Source organism: Anopheles stephensi, chromosome 3, assembly GCF_013141755.1.
Source record: "Anopheles stephensi strain Indian chromosome 3, UCI_ANSTEP_V1.0, whole genome shotgun sequence".
NCBI classification, from domain to species: domain Eukaryota; kingdom Metazoa; phylum Arthropoda; class Insecta; order Diptera; family Culicidae; genus Anopheles; species Anopheles stephensi.
In genome coordinates, this window is record NC_050203.1 from 74,331,703 (window position 1) to 74,353,188 (window position 21,486).

The window sequence follows — 21,486 nt, forward strand, 5'->3', positions numbered from 1 at the left end:
GCTCACACGATCGCGCTTCTATTTTTTGTCATCCAGCGATGTTTTTGTGAAGGAAAATTAATTTAAAATATCGCTTATTTTGCTGATGATGCATTTTTGGGATTAATTTTGTAACAGAAAAATTATTTTAATCAGGATAAAACAGCAACAAGTTCCATTCGCTAAAAAAATCCGCTCCCACGTTGAAACGCTACAGATTATAGCGATGGCAATCGAATCGGAAGCATCGCCATCAGTTGAAATATTAATATCGTTGCTCGTTTCGATTGATTGATCTACCGCGCTCACTCGATACCCCTCGATACCTCGATACTCCCTTATCTAAGCCGCACGTGATTGTATGGGGTAAAGAACTACGTTTAAGAGTCCAGTCCAGAGTCCAATGCTTTTCCGATACATTGCTGGTGGTCATCCTCACCGCCTCGTGAGTTATGGTAAATGAATTTTTAAAGACAAAAAATTGTAATTTAAAATTTTCCTAAGCATCGTTGTCCTTAATAATACAAACTGCTTGATGGGGGAGGACAAATACATTTTCCCCCTTCATCAAGGAATGTTAAATAGAACAATTGCTAAAAAAAAGGGCGTACAAACAACGAAGTGACCAACTCCAAACAAAGTCATACTCCGGTCGATTTGCCTCCCGGCGGGTTGGCCAATTACTCCCGGGAAAGCGGAAGGAGAATGGGGTCTTGTAATGTAACATTTATTGATTACTCACTTTATTTAACGTTGCCATTTAGCTGTACGACGACTCGCAACGAACCGAAACGCACCGTTCTTGTGTGCCCATCGGTTCGGTCCGATCGGCCCCGCGCAGTTGATAAATCGATGCAGCCCCAATTCCTGACCTGACGTCCACGTGGACGATGATGACGACGACGACGACGACGATGAATGTCCTCGCTAATAGTCGTTGGCCATCCGTGGATGGATGGAGCACAGCACAGCGTGCCACTGGCCAGGGGAGGTAGCCATTAATTGCGTTCGGTTGCATCTTTGCGCTTCGTGTGTCCATCCGTCCCCTTAATGACGTACCGTCACGACATTCGATCATCAGTCGTCCTACGCGCCTTTCTTCTCGGTGCAGTCCCAGACCCCAACCCGGCCGAGCCGGAATAGAAAAACGGACCACAAGTTATTGGCTTAGGAAGCTTCCCCGATGTGTACTGGTAGATGGTCCTTTTTTTTTTAAATGCCATCCCTTATTCTGTTCCATCCCATCCATCCGAGGAAGAAGAGCAGTAGTATCGGAAGCACTTTCTGCACCAGAATCTGTTACGTTACCGTGCGCTTGAAGCGCATGTAATATTCATCAACGAGAAAATTGGGAAGTAACGGGTGGGGAGGGACGAACAATGAACCGAAATAGTTGCCGCCATCAAGTCCCTGTTTGATGGAAAGGGCTGATTACGGTGGTTCAATAATGCATCGGCCACAGTCACTCGTCGGTGCATCGTACGTTCCCTACGTAAAGTGGACGATGCACACAGCAGAATGGCGGCCCGGTTTGTGTCTTCTTTAAAACCCGTCCACTTTTCACCGCAAAGTATTAAAGAGTCCCGGCAATTACTCTTGCCGTGCCGCGTTTTTACTGGTCGTAAGTGGGTCCTCTGTAGAACTTCCGCCAACACAACCATCCGTAGAAGAAGAAGCGTTCTCCTCTCGGCGGTGCGCCATTTCACGAAACCTGAACCGCTTCTGCAACATAAAAACGGCCATTAAAATGACTCCAAAATGGCCGAAATTGTCTCACATGACAGGACGATAAAACAAAGCATCAAGTGGCCACCCTGTTTCGATGCTGAACGCGTCTGATGGCGTTTTTCGGGCGAACTTTAAAGGAAGCTAGAACTTCCGAAAACTGATCGCTACAAGCTGTTTTTCTTCGGTAGGGGAAATATTTATTAACTTTCAAATGTGTGCATTTGCGCGGCCATCTTCAAGAAGCCCATGAATGATTAAACAGCGGAACACGACAAAATGGCGAAAAAACAACTGCCATTCAAAGCCGCGTGTGCCAGGATTGCCTTTCTTCTGCTCCATAAAGAAGGGGTCCGCGCTTCGCGTCCGTTTTTCGATTTGGTTTTAATCCAATCAAAAGAAACATTTACCAACCACCACCGACCAACAAAACGGCCGACCGGCAGCCAGGCTCCGAAGCTTGGACAAAATTGGAAGACAAAGCAATTAGGCCTCCTTCACTGCTCTGGAGGGCGCGCCGCGGTGTACAAACAAAATTCCACCACCAACAACCGTAGTATCGTTCCCCTCCGTTAAATGTTGCCCGGTCGCAAACAGGGATTCCGGTCGCCGCCCGAAGACAGGCGAAGGAGAGTAATTAAAAGTTCACCACCTTCCGAAGGACGGACGATGATGCCCAGGACCATGTCAACGTTAGGCGCCCTATAAAGCACTCATAATGATGGCGTGGCCAGAGAGCAATTACGGTGCGAAAGCGTACTGTTGTCCCGTCTGTTGAGCCTTCCCGAAACGTCAATGGAAGCTATCATCAGGCGCTCAGGGTGGTTCTTCTCGCCGGATCGCCATCGTCGTCCGGCACTATTGGCCAGCATCCCTGCAGAAAATGCGAAGAAGCAATAACAGTCCATTGGTGAACTAATTTAGTGATTATGCAAATGAATACTTCTCCGTCCACAGGGCGATACACCGGGCGGGTCCGGCTTGGACGTCTTCGGGCGCGCCAGTAGTTCGAGGCTGCTGCCGCCTAGTGGTGTCGGGGCTAATTGAAGAATAATAGATAGTTTCAATATCCGATCCGGGGGCAGCAGGCACGCGCACCAAACTCTGCGGCATCATTTATCACCAGACGACGACGACACGGCAAGAAATGTTAGTCAAAGCCAGCGACGAGCAACCCGGTCGGTCACGTCTTCCGATGCCTCAAATAAGGACCAGACATTTCTGTTTCAACACACGAAGATGAGGGTCGTTTTCCTTCCGATCAGAAATGCGACAGACGGAATTTTCTTTCTTCTAGAGTTTTCGGATCGCTTGCTGTTCCCTTGGCCAAGAAAAGCAAAATCAACACACGGACAGCACGGTTTTTCCTTTTTGTTTTCAGTTTGTGATTTCACGAGTTTTCTGCCGAAGAAAAAAAGTTTATTCTTATCAAATTTCAAACTAAACAAATAATAGTACCGGCGTGCGCGCCACACAGAAGTAGTCGAAAGAGAAGCGAAAGGAGCAAAGCATTGTCGGATAAGAAATTAGTCTCCGCTGGGCAGAATAAGGGGTGGGGGACGAATTAATGAAGGGAATGGATGGATAGGGTCAGCTTTTTTCCTTGGAAAGGATCCGGGAAACTGGCGAACATTCGGAACGCATTAACTAAATGGTCCTATTTTCTTCTCTTTATTTAAAAAAGAGGGTTTTGTTGGCTTTGTTGTTTTGTGGGTTAAAAAGTTTTTTCGGGGAAAGGCTATTGAACGCCCCTTTTCTAGCTTCAATCGAGAACATAAAACCACCACATGCTCTTCAAGAAAAAAAAGGAACCATTACAAGAAGGATGGGAAAGGATAACACTCTTTGTATGCTGCTACGCGAATCAAATCATCTCAAGTGATTTGTGATAACAGGAGAGGGGGGTGAGGGGAAAGCTCCCAGGGATGGGGGAAAACAAAAGTTTGTGGCCCAATGCCCAATTACGGCCGCAAGAAACGAAACAAACATATCGGGACTTTTTCTTTACCTTCTACTCCTCTTTCTTCTCGTGTTCCATTTTCTCTTCTTTGTTTTTTTCTTCCTCCTTTTATCTCCCTCTGTTGTATATAATATATATATTCATATATAAGTACCTAGTGTATATAATATATAGTTAAGTTTTTCCACTCTCTCTTTCTCTTTTTCTCTCTTTCGTTTTTTTTTGTTAAACCAAAATTTTACCTTTTTCTTTTTCTTCTATTTTTTTTCTCTCTCTCGCTTTTACTTTTGTTTTTTTTTTGCTAATAGACTCTTTTTCACATCTGTTTCGGTTTTGTGTGTGTGTTTTTTTTCTCGCTCTATTCACACCTTTATACCGAATAATGTGTTCTGATTTACAAACACACACTCACACACTTTCACTTGCAAATCGTAGCAAATCGTTCGTTAACAGTGTTGCATTGTTTTCTTCCTTTTTTATTACAATTTTTATGTTTGTTTGTTTCGCAAATGGTTTTCTTCTGTTTGTTTTTTGTGTGGTTTGGTTTTTTTTCGCTGCTCTCCCATTTTTCATTTTACATTTTTCTATAAACTGGCACATTTAGTATTTCTCTTATCCCATTTTCTTCGTGTGTGTTGTTTCTTTTTCTTCCTTTCGCTTTCTACAATACGGACACCTTTTTTCTTAAACCACTCGGGGAAGGGCAAAATTGATTTATGAATTTTTAACTTTCCCTGTGGGTCTGTTATTTGTGTTGGTTTTTCCCTCCGAAAAAAAAAACCCCTCACGAAAGCACTAACACACACATTTTCTTAAATCTTGTTCCTTTTTTTTTTACATAAAGTTTTTCTTTCCCTTTCTTGCCCACCTTTTTTTAGTTTTTTGCTGCCACGAGATATTTTTGTTCCATAATCTAATTTTCCTCCTTCCTGTGTGTGTATTATTACATTCGCTATCCGTTTTGAATCCCCACCCTTCGATACAGCTCATACGCACACACCAATAGAACAAGGTTCCGTTACATACATTACAAAGCACCAACATACTAGGTGCACAACGACGACACGACGCGATTGTGGTGGACTGTTTCGCCTTCTCTCGCCTTTGTTTGTTTTGCCTGAGCACAACTACACTAAACTACCCTAACTATTTATCTTTTTTTTATTACACAGGCTGTTACAATAATAATAGTAAGTGAGAATGAGAAGAAAATTAAAAGAAACATTGTGAAAGCATCTAACACGACGATGGTGAAAACAGTTCTGCACAAAAAAAAAACAAAAACGATGAAATAACACGAAAAAAAAACAAAACAAGAAAAAAACGATAATAAAAGTAACGAGAGACAAGAAGGTGAAAGGTGTGTAAACAATTATGACCTATTAATTAGTTTTGTTTTGGGCTATTTAAATAAGTGCTTTCGCTCGATAAGCCACCGTTTCCGCACTGAAATTGTCCACACACGTGGCCTTTCCTTGACGTCGACGGAACGGAAAGCAACTCTTACCGTTACGAGTTTAGAATATAATTATACAAAAACATTTGGTTTTCTGCCGTGCTTTTTTTCCCCTCTTTGCCGTTTTGCTTTTCATCCCCGAATTGCACTTGCCACGGATGCAATGGTATTCTTTACACTGTACATTGAAGAATGACGGGGAAGGGGAGTTTGTTTGAATGATGGCATTTTTTTAATGACGATGAAATTCATTAACATTCACTCTACACACACACACACACACATCCGAATCACGCGTAAAGCACGGGGCCGTTTGCGTACAGCGATTACTGGCTCTCTAGGTTTTCTCGGTGCTCGTCGTGTACTCGTTCGTTCGGCAAGGCTCTATTGCCCAAAAATTGGTTTATCCTACATTTAACAGCTACAAACACACGCACACACACGGGGACAGGTTTGCTTTTTCACACGCTCCCTCATCACCGAATTCGACCCCACCACCACCCACTGTTAACAAGTGGCGCAAAAACCATGGGCTTGGGATTAGCGCCTCATTAACCCCTTTTGCGGTTAATATTATTCAGTCATTATTGGTGGTTGTGGATTGATTTGTTCGCATTTTTTTAAAACTGATAATGGAAAGAAACCTATGCCATGCCGCCCAATAGAGCACACGAATTGAATGAATCGAAAGCAAGCAAGCAGACGGACGGTATTGAGTTGCCTCCTGAAGACAACTCTAGGAAGGTGAAAGTAAGAAGCTCCAATTTATGGATCGATCGACCCAAGGGAACCAGGGTTGCCATATTTGTATAATCATTTTCAGGATTGATCATTGAAAAAATGGATATTGGATACTAACTTCCTTGCTGGATGGAAACTAAATGGCTGCCAAAGCTGTCCACCAAGATATATCTCTTTGTTCCTCTCTCAGAGGACGATTAATTGGAACAAAATGGCGACTCATCCAAAACATCCTCAAGAAACAGCACTGTTGTAGCCTACCGAATCCGATTTACTGAGCTTCTGGATAATTTAGACATTTTTTTACGACTGGTGATATTTTCTTAGCATATAAACTTCTTGGCCGTATTACATATCTTCTAAAAACAAAAAATATTAAAAAAAAATAAAAAAGATGGATATTGAAAATCTGTAATAGAAAGTTGCACCATATGGCAAACCTATGGGTCTGCTGCACCTTGCGATGTGCTAAAATGTTAACGAGTTTGAGTAACCGTGACACGCACACACACACACACACGAACCCACTATTTCGCCACTGCACCCTTGATGGGAGGAGATGGTTCACTTTCGGATCTCAAAGGCATTCTCGGGGCAAGGATCCAATTTCCATCGCTACCACCCACAACCGGGGTAGCTAATTGAATGTGATGCCAAAACTTAACACCTAATCAACCCGACGCCGCCGCGTGCTGAAGGTTTAGGGCAACGACAACCCACCGTAAAGTTTGTTGTAGGCGCCGGTTTGTAGCGCCTATGCACCGCACTTCCTTATCACCTTATTTGCCGCTCGAAGGGACCGAATCCACAAACGTGTGTCGGCGGTTGCGTTTGGTTTGTCGGATTTACATAATTAAATAATTAATCATAATCAATGGGAGTTTAAATTAGAGGTAACTATCACGCTCGCTCTCGCTGCCCTATCGCTCGCACATTCACACCTCGCGTAGGGAAATTATTACCCCCGCGTGTATTTTGACCGTGGTTGTCCGCAGGTGACAAAGGCGCACGTGTGTGTGTGTGTGTGTGGGTGTTGTTCAAATTGAAGCCTCCTGTAACTGTAACCCTCAAGTCCCCCCATCCATCGGGTCATCGCGTCAGCGAGTTCGTCTTTGTCGACCCGATTTGACCTCAATTTCCTTCGGCTTGGTGATGGAGCTATTGTGTTTGCACGTTGTTGCTTTGAATTTAATTGGCTCACGCGTTTCCCGTGTCTGGTGGTGGTGTCTAAGATGATGCAGGCAGGACCACCTTTCGCCGGGTGACAACACAAGCTTCCGACAACAAACAAAACCACAGCTCGCCACTGTTCCACACATTACTCATATTCGCGCTAATTTCGCGTTAATGAAAATTGATACCGACCGGATGTTGCGTATGTTGCGGGTATGTGTGTGTGTGTGTGTGTGTATGCAACGGCCAACAGCCAACTAATTACAGTGAAAATTTTGTTCCGGATTTAGCAAGCCCCTCTCTGCCTGGCCTGTTGCTCACCCTTTTGCTATCTCGGATGCTGTTTGAGGTGGATGAATATGAATATCCTTTGGCAGCACACTAGCAGCCCCGATACAGATCAGAGATCAGATGACGTGCACACCAGAGAGGCCATACAACAAATTCATCACCACACACACACACACACACGCTTTTAACCGCTGCGCTGCGTTTTGGCGAACCGGGTTCGTGGTGTTGGTGTTGGTCACGCGGGTTTTGAAATATGAGCTAAAACCGAACCGAAGCTGATTATACCGAATGTGGCAATCGAAGTTGGTCAACGGTCGGGATGTCATTTGTGGTTATCGGACTCTGGCGGCCCACTCCCTCACTGTCCTCCTCCTCTATCAATTTATCTAATTACGCCTGTAATTTGAAATTATAATAATTATCAACCATATTCAACACGACGACGATGCGCGTGCGATCTGACTGGTGGTGGTTTTTGGCAAAGCATTCACAGCAACCCTCCCGGAGCTACATCGATCGATCTCCTGGCGTCCATTACACAGACAGTGCTTGAGGCGTTTTTTTTTTTTTTTGGGGGGACAGACAAAGTCACGATCACGTGTCGGGTCGGAAATGTGACGAAACGAGCTGCAGATGGATGAATAAATGACATTTAATTCTGATTGTACATAAATAGTAGTTATACATGTAATACGCAATAACACACAACATATCGGTGTTCGTTTTTTTCTCCTTCCTACAGAGCAGCCACGTTTCCTGAACAAATATTGATTGTTGTTGGTGGAGCAGAAGCAGTGGTTGGCCTGTCGCCGGTTCGAGATACAGCCGTTTGTGGTCGGTCTCGGGGTACAATGGGATCCACAGATACGCCATACATACAGACACAGACACACCAATGAAACCACTTTCCACACATACCGAGGGGCGGTAAGAGTAGGGAAACACATCGAACAAACGCTGATTCTTCGCTGATACATCAACACACACACACAGAGCTGTCCACTCACATACGCAAAATTCTAATTCCTCTACAGGTGCGATGATTGACAATAGGAACACACTGATACAGAAGGATGTACTGGACAAAAAAAAACGCGTGTGCGTGTATGTGTGCTTAACGCCTGTTCCTCTCCTGCACTAACCGTTGAACAAATCTCGGGAGGCATTTTACATGACATAAGTTATAGAACTATAGTTCTTTGCTTCACGCTCCTCTCAACATGTGGGCGCCCATGTATAACGTAAATGAGTTAAAGTTTAAATGAGAAAGATATGCAAAAAAAAATTGAATGAAAAAAGAATGGAAAACAAAACGCTTAAAACTCGCTAAACGATACACACATTTCCGGTGTGAGGTGTGAGTAGTAAAAACAATAGACTTCTCTTTCGAAGAGAAGGAAAAAGTATGGTTGTTTTTTGTTTGTTTTGGAAATTTTATCAAGTAAAAAGCAAACTTAGCACGAAAATGAAAGCGAAATCAAATGAATTAAATTGTAAGTAACGTTTTGGTGTATAAAGTACTGTTGTCGGATGCCATTTGCTTGAGCGCGTTTTGTTGCATTTTTTTTTTAATGTCTAAAGAAACATTGAACAATGAAAAACGTTTAACGCGTGTGTGTGTGTGTAAGTGAATGCAACAACAAAACAAAACAAAATCGGTTCAAGAGCATTGAACACCAAAAAATCACGCTCTGTTCATCAAGCGCCTTCAACCACGTGGTGAAGAAGCGCACCAACATTGAACAATTAAACACGCAAATCGCTCTTCTCGCTGCCGCTGCTGCTGCTGTTCTTAATGTCTACCAAAGCAAAAACTTAAATTGAAAAGCATTTTCCAATGCGAAATGAAAAATCTGTAAAACTTGCAAGAACCAACAGCTTGGTCGTGTTTACGATTACAATTTTTCAACAGACTTTATACACCGCGCTCTCATAAAAAACGGTCAGTATCTTAATCGAAGTAGATGTTCTTTTTTTCATCTACTTCATCGTGCTCCGATCGTAAAATTATACAAAAAAAGGCAAAACTGTGTTACTAATAAAAGAAAAACAGCAGGATGGAGCAAACAACAATCAATACCAAAACAAAGGAAAAACATCCAATCGAAGGATAAATCAATGCAAAACAAAGCAGAATATAATGTAGTAATGTAGTAAAAGAAGGTAAAAGAATGAATAAAAGAAAAAAAAACGCTCAACGCAAACCAAAAAAAAGAACATTTAAGATGTAAAATGTAAGTGAGTGAGTGTAACGAGTAAAGAAAGTAAAATGGCCACTACCATAACGTGACAGAAAATCAGTTCAAAACCTAACCTCAAACGCCACCCAAAATCGCAACGCCACGCATCAGACAGCTTAGTAGTGCCTTCCACTTCCCTACCAGCTAGCAGGTGTGGACATCAAAACTTAATCCTACCGGTGTCTCAGAGACCTATCCTTTTCTGCTTTTTTTTTCTTCCGTGGATTAAACATCAACCTAAACACCCCGTGTACGTGCAAACCGAAATAACCGAAACTTATACGATACATTCTGCTTGTTAAGAGTATACAGCGGCTGCTGCTGGCTGTAGCTTAGTGTCGACTTTGCGTCCGGTTTGTTGTAGTAGCGGTAGTAGGTAGGTACGCTATATAGGGCACAATAGTGGCGTCTCGTCTTAGAACTGTCGGTGTACTGTTGCTGCGTCGATCCACCTGCGCGCGCACGTGTCTTCTTCACGACTTACTTGTGACGCTCGACGTGTTGTGATCCCGGTTGGTGCTGGTGGTAAATTTGAGGTTATTTGCGGTGACAAAGCTGCTGCTGCTGCTGCTGCTGGTGGTGGTGGTGGTGGTGGTGTGTTTGTTCCCGCCGGCCTCACCATTAATCGGCCCGCCGCGGTTGATTGTTGCGCTTGCGATGATGGTGGCGGTGGCGGTGGCGACGGCAGCCGCGCAGTACTTGAGCAACTGCGCATTCACTGTCGCCGCCAGCTGCCCCAAATCCTAGTACGGTTTGGACGCGTCCTTCGACCGCTTGAGCTGCACCTTCAGCCGCTTGGTACCGATCTGGAACCCGTGCATCGCCTGTATGGCGGCCTGCGCCGACGACACGTTGTCGAACGACACGAAACCGAAGCACTTCGACAGGTTCGTCTGCTTGTCGATGAACACCTTCGCCGACACGACGGTACCGAACGGCAGGAACGTCGACGCCAGATCGGTGTCGGTGAACTCCTGCGGCAGGTGGTAGATGAACAGATTGCAACCCTCCGGTCCTGGGCGTATGAAAGGATGAACAAATGAACGGATTAATAAGTGCATCTTATGTGTGGAGCTGTGAGGGAGGATCGTAAGGAGGAACTTAAAACTAAAACTATTCCCAAAGAAAGAAAAAAAGAAGCAGGCGACCAATACTAAACAATATCTAGAACTACTATCAGAAAGAGAACCAAAGCATCAAGATTTCGGTTAAGGAGTAGAATAGGGGGGCCGGCCCACAAGTTATTGCAAGTTGTGTGAAAATGCACGGTGAAATGTGTGCATGACCTTACACGACATAAGAGTAATTTGAGCTTAACTTTCACTTCATAACGCCGAAAGCGAATGATTAAACATAATTTATATATAAAACTAACTGTGAGTTCAAATTAAATAATTTTGTCCTATCGCGTCATGTTCTCATTCCACTGTGCACTCCTTCACGAAAGATACTCCTTTTCTACTCCTTAACCCAAGTTTTCTTTTGCAGGTGGGACCACTGTCTCAGCAGCGCCCTCAGCAGAGGGTGAAGCAGGATATTAGGTGGGAGGGGGATAGCGCGGAAGCCAGCCGCCTTGCGTATATACATACCTTCAATCTGCTTTCCGGCGGCGGCAGCCACCGCTTGCGCTAGCGTCGGCGTGGTTAAAGGCGTCGGGGTGAATGCTGCTGCAGTGGCTGCGGCTGCGCCAAACTGCGGTAAGGCGGCGTACGAAGTCAGGCTGGTAGCTGTATCAGCACCGGTAGTCCCTGTGTGTTATCCCGGAGTGATCGGTAGCAAAGCCCGCCCCCGCCAAAATGCAAAAGTAGGAAGGAATAAGAAAAAAAAACAGCGTTGGAACACACAACTTCTATTAGTAAAATCGCTAAAGCTTACCCCCGGTGTGGGGGGAGGGAGGGTGAGTCGGGATGCAGTAAAGTATTAAAGGGGCAAGGGTAAATGAGTTTTATTTGCGTACAAGCCAAAACCGAACCAAAAACCAGTACACAAAACGCTAAAATGGGGCAGAGGGTAAGTATAAGATTGAGTATTGAACATTATTGAGTAGAAGGCTGGGCAAAACTACACGAAAGAGAAACGAATGTGTGTATCGATTAAAACGGACGAAATATATGTATAAAAACACTCATTTTATAATACAAAAAAACTACAATGTAATAGAACTCGAACGGATTGGATTCTGTGTAAAGCAAGTGGAAGAATGAAATAAGCCATGCAAAGATATGTTGGGCAAAATTAATGTGAAATTAATTACACTTTGGCCGGAATGCAATTGAGTGGAAATTTGAATTGTTCTGCCAGAAACCTCGAAAGAGAGAGACAGATGGTCTGGATGAGATTTGATACCGGTCCTTTTGTGCTAACAACCGAAACTGCTACTGATCCGGTATTTGGGTTGTCCGTATTATACAGAGTTTAAATGGTAAATGACATGACGGTAACAGTGTTGGACTTGAAAGCCAAAATCGTCAAAGACTTGCGCACACTTGTCACATCATTCTAATGACAATGTCCACATGAATAAAACAAGTATTGAAATTGATAGAACAAATTTAAAACGCGTTTAATTTAGCTGCTGTATCTTGTGCACAGCATGTGACTGCTAGAATGGCTCAATAATAATTTAAATTAACTGATAGAAATTATTCTTTTATTGAGCGTTCTTCAAACATAGAAAAAGGAAGCATGAAAACTCGCAACAGTAGCAGCAGTTTTTTTGTTAACTCAAGCACTTGCCATACTGCGAATAACGATCCATCCTAACGATGCAGCCGGCCCAGCATATTCTGCCCGGTGCTTATTACGCCCAGACAACCACCAGTCCTCCCCCGGTCGGGAGTTGGTCAGGCTGTCTGGCGGTTTTGAAGGGTGAGGTGGTCTAATTAAATTTTTATGAATTTTATGTGAGTTTTTCCACTCATTTCAGTAGGTAGCTATGTGGTACCGTGCGCGCGACCGACAGTTAGACGACGACGACGACCGGCTGGCTAGCTGTGTGCAACACATGCAACAACGTAGCAACGAAAGGACGGCAGAGCTCTGGGCGGTGTTCGCGCGTCAATCGAATCCGGTGGCCGCCCCACCGGACGTACCCCGACGTAACCGTAAAACGGGGGAGTGGGTTTTAGTTTCAGTAAAGTTATGACGGATACATTACTTTCGATTCTGCAATGATGTGTTGCTGAACCGTGGACGACGATAATGAACGGCGTGAACCGATGTGCCGCATGACTTATATCGAGTTATACACTACCACACACATCCGTCGGCGGGAGGATGATGACCACCATCATCATCACCATCATACCAGCAAGATATGAGCGTGCGGCTCGCTGGCGCGGGGTAAAGTGGGTAATTATCGTCATTTTAAATTTTTAACGATTTTTAAAAGGGTTCACTGGAACTGGAAAGGGAGCGGCTTGAATTAAATTTTCACACATGTGTCCTTGCGTCCTTTTGCGCTCTGTTAATGGTTGCGACCGCTGATCACATTTACGAGGAAAGAGAAGTTGAGCACATGAGGAGGGTGGGTCATGTGCTGTAAATGGTTGTAGTTTATGCCTTGGCACCGGGCAGCAGAGCGACGAGTATGAAACACGCATTTAAAGCATAACCAGTAATAACGAACAAATCGAAATACATACAGCGAGTGGTTGAAACGTGTGGAATAAAAGAGTTATTAACAATGTATTAAGATAAAATTACGAAAGAGAAATAAAACATGCAAACGAAAACCAAAAACACTCACACACAAACGCAAAAATGATAAATCTTTTAAAAAACATTAGAAATGGGTTATTACAAACGTCCTTAAGTTTTTTTTTCTTCATTAAAGCCCATTACAATATAACAAAAAACCAAACACACAACACCATAAAACGATCAGAGGGCAAGTAAAACAAAACTATGTAACAGAAAGAGAGAGAGTGGGTAAGTGAAAAGATCGGTCAACCCGATTAGGGAGCATATCAACACCTCATTCCAACCGAAAAACAAACAAACAAACTAGCATTCCAGAAAAAAAAACAATCGGGCGGGGTAAGGATTTTGGAGGAAGAGAGCATAAGAAGAGAACACTGGTGGTGTACTTGGGGGCTCACCTGACGTTGCTGTTTTCCCTAACAGACCGGCTGGGTATGTATTCGTACCACGGGGAAGAGTCGAAGAGTTTTTTGTTTTTCGGCGGGACAAGAGAGTTGTGCAAGGAGACAACGTGGTGCCGTAGGTGTCGTTGTTAATGAGCGATCGAATCGGGAATTTTTCGACAGTTATACATTTCATATATTTTTTTTAGACCGAATGCCAATGCCATTCGTTTAGTAGGTGTAGTCGTTGTTGGGTGACGGACGGACGACGAGTACAGTGAAAATAGAGAGAGAGACAAGAGAATGGTTTTGATAAGAAATCACGGGAAATAGGTTTCGGTGTGTCGTTGTAAGCAAATTTTTCCTCTTCAACTTCAACGGTCGCCTAAGGTTCCACCTATCGGGGCGTCACCTTCCGCGAGATATCGCGATCGTTCGTCGGGAATTCGAAATCGACACTAATTTAATTTAATATAAGCACATTTTGCTTCCCCCAAAGCTCGACAAGAGCGAGGAGGAATTGGTTTTTAGTAGTGATGGGCGAGACGACCCGAACCTACCGGGTCGGAGCCATCCATAAGCGACCCGGAATCATTCCGGTCGTATTCCTACGGTCCAACGAGTTTGGGTCAACCCGTGGATGCAACGACTTCGGGTCGATCCGTAGGTGCATCAAATCATGCGTGAGTTCGACCCGTAGGTTCGGGTAGACCCGTGAGTTCGACGAGTTCGGTCTAATCCATGGCTTGTCCTGAAATCTACGGCATCTCTACTCGGACTCGTTGCACCCACGGGTCGACTCAAACCTACGGGTCGACCCGAACTCGTTGCACCCACGGGACGAGCTCGATTCCTACAGGAACGAACTCGACAACGGTTCGATACGTGAAAAGGTTCGTATGACCCATCACTAGTTTTCAACCTCCGCGGGGAAATGGAAAAAGACCCACCAGTTGGCGAATCCATTCCGGTGTGATCATAAAACCGTTTATTGCCTCGACAAGGAGGCACACTTTTATGGAAGGAAGGATGATTGCTATCCTCCATTATGGCGCACCAAAAACAAGCAACAAGCTAGCATCAAGAGGGCACGATGCGGCACGGTACGGCAACGCCGATGCTCGTCCAGAAATCTATGGGTGCGCGCACACAGGTGAAGAAGCCATAAAACAGATAAAAGTAAAATCGTTCATCTTTATAACTTTTACGACTGTTTTAATGGGACATTGTTGTTGTGCTGTTGCGATTTCGTTCGACCGTTTGGCCGCCGTTCGGATTCTCTGGCCGCGACCGCCGTTCGATATTAATTTTACTTTTTTACGTGTTTTTGCGGGGACGATATCCTGCGCCGCTGGTGAAGCTGATGCTGCCCATTTCAATGAGTAATCCGATATGGCGGAGTAGGGCACGAACATGGACCAGGGTAACATAGGCGGGGGAAACACAAAAAATAGCGCCCCAAAAAATAGGAACAGCGTTGTGCACTTGAGGAAAGTTTACATTATGCTGAGTCCTTGGGTTATATATTCCTATGGACAAGGATTACTTGTTGTGTGTTTAGAGCAGGGTGCATTTTTCACTTAACAAGTGGAAGCTGCTCCACTTGAGAGCTTCTAGAAACGAGCGAGATCTTACAGGATCTCTCGGTTGGGCGCATAATTCCTGCAGTACGTCCATGCGGGAAGTTTCACCATAATTGTGCTCTTATCCTGGGCCGGTAGAGTAAACGCTAGAAGTTTAGAAGGAGCTTAGTTTAAAAGAACACTCAAAGCAAGTTTTCCTGATGTGTTCTGGTGAGTGAGTGTCTCTTATCCACAAGAGAGCAATATTTCTAGTGGACGAACAGTTCTTGCCAAACATTTAGGCTGCGGTTTATAATAATAGTTCAGTTCTAACCGGTTGTCCTGAAAAGTATACCTTCAAAACCGTGCTATGCCGGTCATGCTTGACCAATTGAACGCTCCGGGATATACTTACACAAAGAGGTCGCTGCATTGCTGATGGCGGTGGCCGGTGTCTGTGCAGCTGCTGCGGCGGCAGTTTGCAGCGACGGTTGCGTTATACCGGCTAGCGTCACCAGATTCTGCAAGGAGATCGGAGCGAGAAGGCTTGCGGCGGCGGCGGAGGTCGTATCAGTCTGGGCGCTAAGTCCTGGCGGGCCACACGTCGACACCGAATGGGACACGGACGACATCAGCGGACGAGCGTCGTATTCCGAGAACGAGAAAATGAGAAAATACCGTATCAGAAAGCTAATCCTTGCCCGGACCACGCATAAACACATGCGCACGCACACGTGAATCGCTAAATCCCACCCAAAAAACCCATTCATCTTCGTCACGAGCTGTTAGCTTGCTCCCCGCCACAACAGAACGGTTTGGCCCGATTTAGCTTCGAGTTCGAGGCCCGTCCAAAGGTCCGGATGTGACGCAAGTCCGACAGCGAGCTCGTTCGGCACACTAAACCCTCACTCTGCGGTAAGGATTTGCTTCATACGGAGAAGACGACGACAAAGTGCCCGGGATCTCAATCTCTGGCACAAGAGCTTGAAAGTCAGCACGGGAAGGATTTTTCCTACCGCCGGGGCTGGAAAAACGGAGACCGAGCGGCACCCTCTCTCGTGCGTGACGTGCGTTAAATTCGTTTATTTATGATCCATTGAACAATGGCACAACATTCACCCTCGACGAATGGCCACCACGCGCTAACCGCAGAGCAGAAGTGGCCGTAACAAAAAACGTATAAAGAACCCATCATCACAAGTCGGGTGCGGTTAGAGTGTGTCACCGTTTTGTCATGATTTTCCTTTTCGAAAGGAGCTCCTTCTTGAAACGAATATGAACAAAAAAAAAAGACCCTCGGACCCTAACACCATAGCACTACTGGGGGTGGGGGGGGTGTGACCTTCCTTACAGAGGTTTCGTCGACTGCGACAACTTCGTTGTGTGCACAGCGCAGCGCACGTGGATATTAAATCATTTCTAATTCCCATTTAGTGCCAACGGGTTTCGATGTCCACGGCGACCCTTTTTCGGTCGCCTTTTAACGATGGTCAGTGCAGATGCTGGTGTGACCGCTGTACCGGGCACGGGCGAAACGTCGTCGGTGATCCTTTCAGCAATTGCCACGTTTTAATGAAGGTGACCTGTGGTGCCATACCGTCCGAGGGTACCGAGAAACCCACCGGACCACCGGATGTCAGAACGGAACCGTAGTCATTTTGCGCCTTTTCGACACTATCGCTGCACACACAGTGAGAAAAGTTATTGTGTACCGGCACACTAGCACCCCACTAGCACACAGTGCGTGGCACGGTACACGACCGTCCAGTCCAGGACAATTTTAAGGTTTGAGGTGGTGGTGTTAGGTGCACACAGGACCAAGCTTACCGTGCCCGATAATGTTCACGATGGAAAGCGATAAAATCTGCCGCCCCGCCATAATGAACGAGCACCACGACCGTTCGGCAAAACGGACGTTTGACATGTGCACGCGAATGTGGCGCTGTAGCGTCCTTTCAGAGTAGCAGGGAAAAACAGGGGCCCCCGACGAACCTGGGCAGGAGGTTTAGAAGCAGGTAATTATGTAACAGAGCATCCTGCGCTCGATTAGTGGTGGGTAGCTTAAATCGATTAGGCAATCTGATTTGTTTGATTAACTACTGGTATGCCGGGAATGGTAGTAATCTCTTTCGTTACCCTAACACTAACGTTCTTTCAAGTTACTTTAGAGCTCTTGCCACCTCTGGCTAGAAGCCAGCGCAAGGAGAAAGGGAACATGATTGATTATTTAAATGTTGCTTCAACATTTCTCCTAGCTCGCTCGCAACTGCAGAGCGACCGAAAGAAGTCGTTCGGATAAATCCCGCTCTCAGATCCCTCCAGTTCGTTCAGAGCTGTTGCGCTCGGTCGCTGCGTGACTGGCAGTTTTAATTCGGGGCGCGTACCTTGCAGAAGATGCTGCTGCTGTGCGACGGCTTGCAGCTGCTGGAGCAGCGTCAGCGGTGGGGAGATCGCATCGGCGGCCAGGAACGGTGTCTGCTGCTGCGGTGGGTTCGGATGGGCGGATGCGGTCAGGGGCGTTACCGATTGGGTGATCGGCTGATTGATACCGGTCATATTCCACAGGTTCGAGTGCATCTGTTGCATCCGTTTGGCATCCTTTTCCTTCTGCGTGTCGGCAAACTTTACCACCAGCGGTGCCGAGCAGCCTTCCATCGTTTTGCTCTGGTGTAGATGCTGTAGAATGACGAGAGAGAAGAGCGAAATCATTTCATTAGAAAAGGTGTGATTGAAACGTATCCAAAAAAGGGCGAAAATACATCTGTTGCAAAGTGTCAGAGATATGGAAGGAATGGAATTATTTATTTGAGATTTTAGTGAACTGATGAATAAAAGGTTTCAAACATGAGTAGAATCACCTCTTGAGCTTTAGTGGCCTGTAGCTACTTTATCTCGGCTACAGAACGATTGGATAAAGTCCAGCGATAGAGGTTGGCTTAAACAATTCTCACTGCTGGGGTCAGTTAAGAGTCGCTTCGATAGACGACGAGCTCAAAGAAACTGACGCAGATATATTTTTCTGGAGTCAGTTTTCGACGGCATTGTCTCAGACTTGGACAGCGAGTTTTGAGCTACTGTGTCTGCCATTTCCAATAAATCTTGAATCAACTAGACGGAAGCTCTGATCTCTGGATCCAAGTCTTATAGCGGAAATTCTACCAGATATTAAGGGTTTGGTTTCCTCTCATATTTCTGATGCATTAGAAGGGGTTCTACAATACTGTTGGGTGGCCAGAATCTTTCGAGATTTGGTTTCGTCTATTGCTTGAAGTGAGAACATTCCATCATCAGGAAGCGCCTAAACATTTTTCACCATCTTCGTTCAAGTATAATACACCCCAAAAGAACGAGACACTCAGCAAAGCGATTTGAGAGCCGTTTTTAATTGTGAAACAAAATAAAGCAATTTAAACAATCGCAAACAATCATTTCCAACAACGTTTTTACTCCTCCACTAAAAGATGCGGCAACACGTTCGACTGGAGTCCAACACCATCATACCCGGGAACAAGCCGAACAACAACATCAATACGAACGCCGTTTCGTTAAATGTGAGTGTTAATTTCTAGCCGAATTATACTTAATGGCCGTGTCACGCGCGCTCGTCTGACGTTGTGCGGTAAGTCGATCCCAGGTGCAACATTTCGGCAGAACCGTTTTCTCCGCAGCAGCAGCAGCAGCAGCATCATCTTCCACGGAAACGGGCCATTCGGTGTGTGTGTGTGTGTGTGTGTGTGTGTGTGTGTGTGTGTGTGTGTGTGTGTGTGCTTTTCGGTAACAGGACACGCCGCTTCCTTTTTCCAAGCAGCAAGCGATGCGGAAAGGTGCGAAAACACGTGGTTCTTTTGTGCAGGAATGAATGGTGTCTCGGTGATGGTGCTTAAAAATCATAAAATTTACATAGAAACGTTTCGTTCCGGGGTTTTTGCTTCCGGATGATCCCAAGTGTGTCGTCCCAACCGTTGATGGTGGTGTCGTCATGTCTTTTGTCGCTCCTTACCGCTACAAGTGTGTGGATTGACACGCGATTCCCAATTTCGGGAGCGAGCTTTACCCACCAATATTTCTGTAAGGACCTTTACGGCACGATACGAACAAAAGGCAGCCACACCACAAGGGGCTGCTAAACAAGAGCTCATTAGCTCGTCTTGACAAGTGCCCCCTTGAAGTGGGGGGGGGGGGGGGGGGGGGGGGGGGGGGTGGAGATAGCTACCAAAATGGTTCAAATACACGACACGGTGGAAAGTACAATGTTGCCTCGGGGCTAATGACGCTCCATTGACAAAAACTGTGCCGTTACCTCAGTACTCGTTACAATCATGAAGCAAGCATTTATGTGCACATAATTATAAGCTTATGGAAAATAAAAAAAATTACATTTACTTCAGCAGCAGCGGCAGCAGCTTTATGGGTAGGAAAAAGTCTAGCCGCCCGTCTAGTAAAGAGAAATCCATCCCCCGCTTGTCAAATTCAAACCCCCCGTGACATCTCCCGATGTCAATTCGAAAGCTATAAGAAATAATCGTTACTTGCTTGCCGGAGCACAAATGATGCCAACGCACGACACACCATTGGGCCTCGATAGAATAAGGGAGGAAAAAACTCATAACGATCGCTTCCTCTTTCCCATTTTTCTTTCACAAGAAGGAAAAACTGTACAGAAGGAAATGGATGCTCAGCAAAAGAAAAAGCGAAGGAAAAACCCCGCTGCTCGCTGCCGTATTATTGTTGCTTCTTTATGTTTCCCTATCACACACAGCCACAAAACTATCACACAGTCGTGTCGTTGGTGTCAGCAAGAAGAGAGAGAGAGAGTAGGGGCTTTCGAAAAACCTTACTCAGTTTTATCATACCACATCAAGCGAACTGAAATACGATTTTCGCTTTTTTTTTAGCAGCAAAAAAGAAGCAGGACGACGCATTCGAGTTTTCAAACGTCAGTTCTTTTGACGCTTTCCCAACTGTGAAAAGATGAGGACAGTGGTTGGTTTTTTTATTTGTTTGAACAGAGGTGGTTGTTTTGGTTGTTGATGGTGATAATGGGGGTTGATTTTTGTTGTTGTTGGCTCTCCTCCTTTGAGCTAAACTCCTCACACAGAAACCGTACACATGTACGCCGAAGGGGTCAGAGATGTGGGGGCACAATGGAAAAACAACCATCACAATCACAATAAACGATGATTATTGTTATTGATGTTTTGCATGTCGTTATGCTGCTGCCACTGCGGTGCCAATGTTGCTGCACTAATGGGGATCCTCCCGACCCCCAAAGGACCCGCTTCCCAGCATGGAAAAAAAACTGGGTGGATGGAAAATGAAGGAAATGGGGGTTTTTAGCGCTGTTTGGTGGCGTCGTTTAATCGCGCCGTCCACAGATCGTCACTTTTCCCCACCGATATTTGGGCAGGATCGAGAAGACGAACTTTTGCTGTCCGGTCTGCCACAGAGCATTATTTTTTGTTGATGCCGTCCGTTCTGACCATCATTAAATTTACTGTGCACAAAATAACGCAGACAATGTGGCGTCCGCGCTTAGTGCTCTCGTTGCTGCAATGGACGATCCAGGATCAAGTGTAAAATGCTATTCATATCTTCTTGCTTTGTTGTTTTGTTGTCGAAAAAAAGGAAATTGAATTCAATCGCATATTTATATCTCGGGAGGTGATTTGTACAATTTAAAATATGCGTCATTATCGCCAGGAAATCAAAGTGGGATTTTTTTTTTTTTTTTTTTTGGCACTACAACCTGTGTTTATGTGTTACAACCTGTGTGTGTTACAAAAGTGTGATTATAGAATATTATTAAAAGACAGGACTGAACAAGGACAAAATGGTGAGAAACAATTAAAGCTACAGGAAAATGGGGAAAAACGTGGGGGAAGAAATCAAATCTCTCATCATCCTTCCCGGTAGGCCTAACCGGTAAACGGTTGATGATGCTGTGTCATTATACGAAAAACCACTCGATTTAAGTGAGCTCGCTTTCGGTACCCTTGGGGGTGGGGTGAGCGAGTTTAAGTTGGGAATAATTTTGAGGCCTTCTCGAAATAATAATAAAAATGCTCGTTTTCCGAATCCTTACGAAAGTGCAATTTCGTGTGGCATAATTTTTAAACATTAACAACACTCGCTGACTTACACACTCACCACACACTCGCCTGTTACACAGGGTATTCTGTAGGTTTTTGACGCTTTCCTAGATTTTTTAGGTTTTATCGTAAGATTTTTGCATCCTTTTTCTTTTTAATAAATACACATAATAAATAAAACAAAA

At 45.0% G+C, this 21,486-nt stretch overlaps 1 protein-coding gene across 12 annotated transcripts in view; it reads right to left on the minus strand.

The window, feature by feature from the left end:
* Positions 1–4,208: 4,208 nt before the first annotated feature.
* Positions 4,209–21,486, minus strand: part of LOC118510739 (CUGBP Elav-like family member 2) — a 280,203-nt gene continuing 262,925 nt past the window's right edge. For 8 of the 12 annotated variants that reach the window (XM_036052957.1, XM_036052963.1, XM_036052961.1 and 5 more), the window contains 5 exons: positions 17,597–17,888; positions 15,628–15,801; positions 13,666–13,695; positions 11,155–11,313; positions 4,209–10,580 (listed from right to left, as the gene is read on the minus strand). In XM_036052957.1, the coding sequence (XP_035908850.1) occupies positions 10,309–10,580; positions 11,155–11,313; positions 13,666–13,695; positions 15,628–15,801; positions 17,597–17,888 (927 nt within the window). In that variant the 3' untranslated portion in view covers positions 4,209–10,308. The remainder of the gene's footprint in view (positions 10,581–11,154; positions 11,314–13,665; positions 13,696–15,627; positions 15,802–17,596; positions 17,889–21,486) is intronic. The other 4 variants (XM_036052964.1, XM_036052967.1, XR_004906058.1 and 1 more) reach the window with 3 other exon arrangements.